The 9,169-nt window shown below is 47.2% G+C and overlaps 2 protein-coding genes across 5 annotated transcripts; one reads left to right on the top strand and one right to left on the bottom strand.

Moving 5' to 3' along the window:
- Nucleotides 1–1,865: 1,865 nt before the first annotated feature.
- LOC123444882 (fructokinase-like 1, chloroplastic) lies at nucleotides 1,866–7,004 on the top strand. Of its 3 annotated transcripts, none has more exons than XR_006631042.1 (3): nucleotides 1,866–2,818; nucleotides 2,917–3,734; nucleotides 6,647–7,004. XR_006631042.1 is itself a non-coding variant. In XM_045121761.1 (2 exons), exons 1-2 carry the CDS (start codon nucleotides 1,949–1,951, stop codon nucleotides 3,607–3,609), a joined length of 1,563 nt encoding a protein of 520 aa, XP_044977696.1. In that variant the 5' UTR covers nucleotides 1,866–1,948; the 3' UTR covers nucleotides 3,610–3,737. The 3 variants fall into 3 exon arrangements, 1 of the variants encoding a protein (XP_044977696.1); XR_006631043.1 differs by lacking the exon at nucleotides 6,647–7,004 and adding an exon at nucleotides 4,546–4,894; XM_045121761.1 differs by lacking the exon at nucleotides 6,647–7,004 and having other exon boundaries at nucleotides 2,917–3,737.
- Nucleotides 4,062–8,510, bottom strand: LOC123444881 (O-fucosyltransferase 19). Of its 2 annotated transcripts, XR_006631041.1 has the most exons (9): nucleotides 7,834–8,510; nucleotides 6,370–6,442; nucleotides 6,185–6,255; nucleotides 5,996–6,084; nucleotides 5,781–5,913; nucleotides 5,452–5,681; nucleotides 4,878–5,354; nucleotides 4,525–4,801; nucleotides 4,062–4,397 (listed from the first exon to the last, which is right to left on the bottom strand). XR_006631041.1 is itself a non-coding variant. In XM_045121760.1 (8 exons), exons 1-8 carry the CDS (start codon nucleotides 8,215–8,217, stop codon nucleotides 4,600–4,602), a joined length of 1,659 nt encoding a protein of 552 aa, XP_044977695.1. In that variant the 5' UTR covers nucleotides 8,218–8,510; the 3' UTR covers nucleotides 4,062–4,599. The 2 variants fall into 2 exon arrangements, 1 of the variants encoding a protein (XP_044977695.1); XM_045121760.1 differs by having other exon boundaries at nucleotides 4,062–4,801.
- Between the last annotated feature and the right edge of the window lie 659 nt (nucleotides 8,511–9,169).

Here is a 9,169-nt window from a genome sequence, read left to right as displayed (position 1 = left end):
ACATGTAGCAGTGATATTGGAGTTTGTTAGTATTTTGTATATCTCCTTTAACAACCGATGTATATACGGCCTTGTTGGTTGTGCCCTAGCACACACATATATGAACATCCCGAAGCCACCATGATGGTTGCACCGCCGATCCAATCTATACCTCTCTCGTTTCACACATATGAGTCGCACGTGTTTTTTTTTCTTTTGAAATAACATTCTAAAGTAACCAATCAACTAACAAATTAAAGGATCAACTATAATCCATTTTTCAGCACAAACAATACTCAATCTAATACATTGACAAGGCGTCATCGCACGCACGGCAACCCAGCCTTTTTTTTGGAAAATGGGGTTTAAATCCTCAGCCTCTGCATCAATCGATGCATACACCTATCTTTTTAATTATTCAATAAAGGTCTCATAAAAACATACATCAAGCCACCCGAACCCACCAATCCCATCTATAAACTTGATAATGTGTAGTGTTCTCACTCTTCCATATTTAAAATCGGTGTCGTCGTCGATCCACCCACATAACATGTAAAAACTACAGTCGGTGTAGCAAAAAAAAAACGCCGTCATCATCGAACTGTTGATCCATCTTAAAAACCCGCATCATCCTCACCAAGTTGGCCATCTGTCGACGTCATCACGGTGTCCAACGATAACCCAACACTATAACCATAATATATTAAAATGGGCGCGGCATGCCGCCACGCGTGATAGAGACGAATGGCCTATATAGTGCATATCAACACGAGCTCGGTTGAATCAACTTGCTGGGGTATAATGATATAACCATGCTTGTCAAATAAGAAAATATGTAATGAGATATACATGAGATAACATAGGACAAGAAAACATAGTGGGATTGTATTGGTTGGCACATTATATATTTATTAACCAAACCTTTTCAATTAGAAAAGAAAGGTACGTGTATATGTTTACTAACCGAAACTTCTTAATAACAAGAATCCGTGCTTAGCACTAAAAGAAAAAAAGTGATGTTCTTAGTAATGGGCAAATAAGTAGTTTTTTTAAACACAATACAAATGCAAACCCGCATACATACGCATATATCCTCATTCTATGAACATATGATGCATATTCTATCTTTATGAACACCTACGAAAGATTAAGCTGGCACACCGTCTTAAGATTGAAAAGGTGATCACATACGTATTTGTAGTCGATGGTAACGTCTCCTCTCACTAAATGCACATAACCGAAAGACGTGAAATAAATCCAGAAAATGCCAAGTTTAGGACTTGAACTCTAGACCTCTCAGAGACTGAGCTGGACCAAGGAACCTGTCCACCACAAGGAACTCTGGTGAGTTAGTTTCACCACAATGATTAGGTTACTTTTGATTCATTAGGGTTCAAGTCATAGGCTTACCACCGGTCCACACTTTTTCTTAATTTTCTTTTGACGATGTTCATTCAACGGAAGGAGAGGTTTCAATCGATAATGAGACGTATATGATGACTTGTTTAATCTTAAGATGTTGTGTCAGTTCAGTATCTCGAAGAAGCTCATAGCGATAGAATATGCGTATGTGCGTTCATATATACGTATGTATATGTGAGCATATTCTATTGTACCGTGCTAAAAAAATTAGCAAAAAAACGGATATTAATTTATTTTCGCACAAGGATATCATGTTTACTTGGCGGCGTCATATTTTTAGCCTTGCAGTTTCAAAATAATAATATTTTTAGCCTTTCCCGATCGAATAAACCGAGACAGAGGATTTTCCAGGTAAAGGCCGGACCTGGTAACACTTTCAGCCCAGCCCGTCAAACGGTGAGATCCACTTCGCCCGTTAAGCAGCAACCCGACGATGTTAACGGTCGCTAAACCCTTACCGGGTCGCACTGGATAGAGTCGAACACTCGCTTCTCCCCCCTCCTGCTACCGCTCACCAGCGGCGAATTCCGCGAAGAAGCGAGGGGCAATGGCCATGGCCGCCGCCTCCCCGTTCCTCCTCGTGCAGCCTTTAGCCCCCAAGCCCCATCGCCCTTTCGGGCCTCTACACCCCTGCCTCCTCCGGGCCCGCCTCCTCCGCTGCTCGCCCAACGGCGCCGCGGCGCCGGAACCCCCTCCAAAGTCCACCCCACGCCGCGGGCGGAAGAAGGCGTCGGAGCCGGGCTCGTCGCCGCCGAAGGCGAAGGCTACGAGGCGCAAAACCAAAAAGGCGGGACAGGAGTCCGACTCGGAGGGCGAGGAGGAGCCGGCTGCGAAGCCCAAGACCCGCCGGACCAAGAAGTCCCCCGAGCAGGAGGCCAAGCAGCCGGGGGAGGAGGAGGAGCCTCAGACTGCGGCCCGCGAGGAGGACGCGGGAAACGACGGCGACGGCGTGGCGGATTTGCCGTACGAGTGGCCGCCGCTGGTGTGCTGCTTCGGCGCGCCGCGGTGGGAGTTCGTGCCGACGGTGCGGGTGTCGGACCAGCAGATGCACCCCGACCAGTACTCCTCCTGGCTGCACCTGCAGTGGGAGCCGCCCGAGTTCGCGCGCTCGCCCGGGAGCGCCTCGAGCAACGTGGCCATCGCGCTCACCCGGCTCGGCGGCCGCGCCGCGGTGCTCGGCAAGGTCGGCGACGACGACTTCGGCCACGAGCTCGTGTACAGGATGAACCGCGAGCGGGTGCAGACCCGCGCCATCAGGTTTGACGGTGCCGCGTCCACGGCCACCGCTCGGATGAAGGTGGCGTTCCGGGACAGGGAGGACGGCAGCGGCGGGACAAGTCTGGTGGCCGAGACGGTGAAGAGCTCTGCCGAGGACTCGCTCCACAAGGACGAGATCCATGCAGATGTGTTGAAAGAGGTGAGTGCCGTCTCCATAGGCGAGAAGCTGCATTATATACCGTATATTTGTCATAAGCACAGAATGAGTTTCAGATCTAACATGTGATAATTGCACAGGCCAAAATGTTGCATTTCAATTCAGAAGTACTGCTGACGCCGACGATGCAAGACACACTCTTCAGAAGCATTGAGCTATCCAAGAAATTTGGAAGCAAAATATTCTTTGATCTCAATTTGCCATTGCCTTTGTGGAGGTCAAGGGACGAGACAAAAGAGTTCATAAATAGGGCATGGAAGGAGGCTGATATCATAGAATTGTCAAGGGATGAGCTGGAATTCCTTCTCGATCACGAGTATTACGAATATAAGCGAGCCACCCCGCCTCAGTATTATTTGGATGGGTTCCATTTAACCAGGAACTGGCCACAGTACTACCACTATACCCCTGAAGAAATTGCTCCGATTTGGCATGATGGAATAAAGCTCTTGCTGGTGACCTACGGAACACTTCGTATCCACTACTACACACCCAAGTTTCATGGCTGTGTGGTTGGAACGGAGGATGCACTCATAACTCCAACCACAACTGACCGGACGGGTTCTGGCGATGCTATTGTTGCTGCTGCTATTAGGAAGTTGACAACTTGTCCTGAGATGTATGAGGACCAGGATACATTGGAGAGGGAGCTAAGATTTGCTGTTGCTGCTGGCATCATTTCACAGTGGACTATTGGTGCCGTGCGAGGGTTTCCCACTGAAAGTGCTACCCAGAACTTGAAGGAGCAAGTATATGTGCCTTCTATGTGGTGAACTGGTGATTGGTTAACTAGTAAATCATTTCTGATGAAGGAGGCAGAAATTTATGTTATGAGCATGATTCATAGGTGGTGCAGAAGAAGTGAACAAGGATAATATTTTACCACAAGAGTTGACAGGTACCTTTGTCTACCATTTTAGCATCCAGTTTCTACCATAACAAACTTAAACTTCAGTACGAAAATGTCTCCGCCACTGAAAGACTTATATTGCCTGACGATGAAAATTGTTTATTGTATTTGATATATGCTACTGTTAAAGCCACCTCTTTTTTACCTTTTTTGTTTAATGCATATCCACTAAGCATAACGGACATGTCACACAGCAAGCCACAAAAATTAAATGCACGGAACTACCTGCAACATATCTAATGATAGAAAAAAATGCTACGAGTACAACGAAATTTCAATCGTTTAAATAGCAGCGAAAGCAAAGATTGCATCATATGGACAAGGCTATTTTTTTTCTTATTCATCACTTGCTGTTACAACTTTGTCTGTAGCTGACAACTATTGCATATACACAAATCCATCCTGAATGAAGTCGTACTTAGATTAATACAAAATTTTGAACAAGAGAGCAAAGACTGTACATTCACAGTATAAACGAAGTACAAACATGTATCGGAAGTTCTCTGACTTGCTAATCCTATCCTCTGTTGTACATTTGTCCTCTGAAACTACTCGAAATCCCTTTGTCTTCCCATCCATCGCTACACTTGAATAAACAATTTGTTGAAAATGCACTTCTCGGAGGACAATGAGTTAACCTCTCTTTCCCACCTCCATATGCAAGAACGAGTATTACATACATTGTTAGCCTCTACTAAAATAATCTGTGGTATGTTGCTGTTAGTTTACTAGAAGTTGCAGTATTTGGTTTATCTCAATCATCCTAAGAGATGTCTACCTATTTCCATGTCGCATGCAGCGAAGAGGGTTGAAATATCCCCAATCCCCACCGCTTCAAAGTAATTCCATGTCGCTAAATCCTTTGTGTTTTTTTGCACAAGCACCCTGGGAGAGGATTTGCATAAAAATACTCCTCTTGCCTTGGACTTTGACCAGACAGCCTCTGATATGGACCTCCAAGTCTGTTTTCATGATGTGTTTTCACTTTGTTTTGGAAGTCGTTCCAAGTTATTGTACCCTCATCAAGCTTGTCAATGAGCTCAACAAGCTTTTGCCTGTAAACAGTTAAAGAATTCAGCACTTAGAGTTGAGATGTACTAATAACTTAAAACAGCATTCCCATAAATGTACCTGTCAGGATTAATGGTTGTCCGGAATCCTTCAAATCTTCTATGACCCTGTACTGCTTTGGCCATATTTCCATCATATGTATACACAAAAACATCACTCTGGAGGGCTACATTGTAGTCCACTGCAGCTAATCTGTTTTGGTACAGCTTGAGGGGCTCTAATTCATCTGCTGTTGCTAGACTATAATGTGTGTAGACATTTGGATATGCGGCCTTTAATTCGTCCATACTATGTCCACCATATATTTCACCTGCTACAATGTAGATATTCGTCGTGGAAGGATAGCCCATAGCTTTAAGAAAAAAAGCTGCTTCACGAGGAGTCATAGGACAGCCTCCTTGAAGTCGCCTCTCCCTGCTGTTAATTTCCTTTTCTTTCCAGTGCCGTACCTTGAGTCTCATTTCTCTCAGCTCCTCTGCCTCCTGATGTGTTAGATTATGGCTGCAGCCAGTAAATGAGAGCATGTCCTTCTCATATCTGTCAGTTGATAAGGAAAACAAATATATTACTGAGCTACATATTCCTCTGCATCGAAATGATAGTAGATTTATTAAACATCTGCAGCTGCGATCACCTTAAATGAAGTGCGATATAATGGTTGGACCCATTCCTCAGTCTATCAACTAGAGTATTACCTAGATCTTCAATTTCGTTTTTGTATTTTAGTGCCTCGTAATTTGTCCGGCAGCGGAGTTGTTGGATATGAGGAGCAAGACCGTTGTTGACAATTCGTGAATCTGTGTGTGTGAATTTAACAACTTTGACCTTCTTTAGTGTCCGTGCAAAAGCTCTGTAGTAAGAAGCCTGCAAAAAGGAACTAGGAATCCATCATTGTTCAGCCATACTAAGAACTGTCCCAATTTCTAAGCAACTGCTATGTCAACTTGAGTAGTTTGTTCATACCCTGGACCAGGAAGATGGTGCCCTCGTATAGAGTTTCGACCTTCTGTAAGCTGGCGGCAAGGAGTCCACAATCACAATATCATCCTCTAGAGTTTTCTTGAAGTGCTCGACATCAAATATATCTTTGAAATCACTGCACGCCAAGACATAAAAATATCAGTCATCTGAATAGGTTTTATAGGATCCTCAGTTATTGTGATGAAGAGAATAACAACCTTGGATCAGTCCAGAATGATCTGTGATCCAGTGTAGGGATCACTAGTGTCGCATTCATGATCTTAGCAACTGCAACCATATCGCTTATCTGCGAGGGTGATTTCAAACGAATGTTAATGAACTGCTGAAAGGCATCTTCAGAATCTAAATTTTGTCTTTCTAGAAGAAAAACATGAACGTGCACTTACTCCCATTCTCATCTGGTTCAGTCCACCATTGGCATCAACCATGATATAGCCAGCTGTTGCATTGCTTGTTCCTGGAAAAGAAGCATAGCGATTGGTCGAGTTTACACGCTCATTTCAGGGTAGCATTAACTTGAAAGGTTGAAGGTCGTTAGTCCAAACTATCAGATGTGGAAGTGGAGACTTACTGTGGTGGTTTTTCGGGCGTTCGATGCATTTGCTGTAACCCTCGCTAGCCGGCATCGTCCATATCTTGGGAATCTGTTTGTGTTGTCAGTGAACTTCAGCACATAGCTAGCTGATTCATATCATCTGAGCAAGAATTTGCTTTCCATGCATGAACAACAAAAAGTAGCTAAACAGAACTAGACGGTCTAGATCTCAGCTAGAAACATCGGTGTCTTTTTTTTCTAGAGAATGAACATCGGTATCTGACTGACACCCATTCTGCTACATCATTTTCAGGTATAAGGACACTTTAATCTGCGTGTTACGCAGGCAGTGAGCCACGCTTCATGCTGTCCAATCAGCGGGGAACTCTTTTGTGCGAGTGTTTCCAGTCACAGAAGCACTATTGTAGCACTTGGTGGGGATAGGATTGATTGATGTGAAACCCCCACTTCTTTTTCTCCTTTTTCTTTTTGTATTTTCTCTTTGCAGACCGGAGAATGCAGCACCCCGGTTCTGCTTCCTAGAAGCATATGTAGAAATTTTGTAGAGTAAGCAACGCTAGGAACCTCCAGTAATTTGTTCATTCGCAGAATTCGGCGCCTCTGCCGGTCATTTCTATCTTGAATCTCCATGGCGTTTCTATTTTTTAAAACTGTTGTACCGCCTGATTACCGCGCGGCAGTGGGCTGTGGAAATTGACAGCACGTTTCTACAAGTGTCCCGGTTCTGGGAACCTCAACCGGAGCATCGACATCACCCATGGCCTTGAACCGCAGGGAACTACCACTACCCCGATTGAATTGAATTTTTTAACGGGTGACCACCGATTGGAAAGAAGAAACAGCGATGTGGATGAGAATACCGGTTTACGGCCACACCACAGACGAGACGAGACGAAAAGAAGGGGCACTCACCATTCATTCGTCGACGGAGACGCCGACGGGAACGCTTCCTCTGGAAGCTGTGAAGGGTATTTTGTACTACTCGGTCTACTTGCTTCGTACGTACTGTATGATTCTACGGCAAGAATACAACTAGGCTACTGCTACGACCTGAGCTCAGCAGACGGCTGCGAACGCCCGCCAAGAAACTTCTCAAATTCTCTTCTCTTCTCTTCTCTTCTCTTTGCGTGCACACACACGCACACGAAGATCAGGGCACGCCTCTGGTTCCGCCGTTCCGCGACGATTTCCCACCCGTTTTTGGCCCCATGCATGCATGGCACGATCCTCAACGGTATTTGTCGGATATCTCAAGCTGTTGTGCCGTGTATCGAATAAAGTTACTATAAAGATAGGGTATACATGTGTGTGTTTATAGAGATGGGTATACATACATATGTAGTATGTACGATCATCTGTACTAATTTTATAACAATCAAAAGGTACTTTGGTTTTAATCTAGCTTGGTTATATTGGCGACGAACGGACTGAAACTTGGCGGTAACAAACCGAGCACAGGCAGCGGCGAGACGCACTTACCGGCGTGTCGGGCGAGAGGCGAGCGAGGGCCGTCGGGTTCTCCTCCCTCCAGCCCAGCGCCTCCCCGTCCACCCTCCGAAGGAGCCTCCCGCCGTCGCCGCCGACGGCCCGGTGCGAGCCGAGGAGCCCGACGAGGACGAGGATGCCCAGCATGGAGGCCACCGCGTTGCGCACCCACGACTGGTCGACCACGGACGACGCCCTCTTGGCGCCGTAGCTCCTCCTCACGGAGAAGAGCGCCCGGACCCCGCGGTGCCGGCCGCAGCCGTCGGCGTCGTCGTCGCGCGGGCCGTCCGGCCGCTCGACGTCGGCGAGGCGGCGCCGGTGCGCCACGGACGACGATGACGCCGGGTCGGGGCCGCCGCAGGACGCCGCCGCCGCCATGGCCGGCCGGCCTCGTTCGGCGACGCGCGCTCCGATCCTAAGAATAGGCGCCTGGTCGATCGGTCGGTCGCGATCGGCCCGTCCGGGGAACGATCGGGCGCGGGCCGACGGTTGGCTGCCTCGTTTTTGCCCTCGCCGCGCGCCTCCGCCCGTACGTCGCCGCCGGGTGGGGGGATGCGTTTCGCGGCTCGGGTCGGCTCGGCTGGAGCTCGTGCGGGGGGCAGGGGAAATTAAAAGTTGGGCTGTGGGTTAGAGTTCGCGCCTCGGACGATGGATGGCCGGATGGATCCCTCGCTCGCCTCGCACGCTCGCTGGCGTTTTATACGGGTGGCTTTTTCCGGGTGTGCTGCCGCGTTGGCTACCCGATGGGGGCCCTCTAGTTAGGTTCGTTCCAGGATCAGGTGACCCGGGCGCCGGGCCGAAGGTTGGACGAACCATGCGTGGTCGGGGTAGAAGCCATGCCGAGCATGAGCGCCACAAGGAAACTAACTAACCATCTGATCCGAGCGCCCTCGGTTGGCATGCCGTTGTTTTTTTTATAGCCTGGCCTTAAATAAATAGTACTACCTCCGTCCGAATGTATAGGGCATGCGCGTAGTTCTAGGTTGTCGATTTAACTAGCTAAATATATATTTTATGCTATAAAAATTACATATTTAGAAACTACATCCCCGCACGAATCTAATGGTATATTATTTATTACATATAATACATATTTAAGTGGTTAAATTAACGACCTAGAACTACGCGCATGCCCTATACACCTGGACGGAGGGAGTATGATAAAGCCAAAATGGCCGATCGATATGTACAAGCTATGGATGATCACTCATGTATAGGGCGTGTATGATGGTGTTGTGTTATCATCAATGGCACTAAGAGGATTGGCAATGGCGTTGTGTCTGACAGTTAACGTTTTCAACTCCTCTATTCATGGGATGATTACCATTAA

This window comes from Hordeum vulgare, chromosome 3H (assembly GCF_904849725.1).
Source record: "Hordeum vulgare subsp. vulgare chromosome 3H, MorexV3_pseudomolecules_assembly, whole genome shotgun sequence".
Taxonomy (NCBI): domain Eukaryota; kingdom Viridiplantae; phylum Streptophyta; class Magnoliopsida; order Poales; family Poaceae; genus Hordeum; species Hordeum vulgare.
Note: the sequence above shows the minus strand (reverse complement) of the source record. Positions and strands in the feature narration are given on the sequence as shown.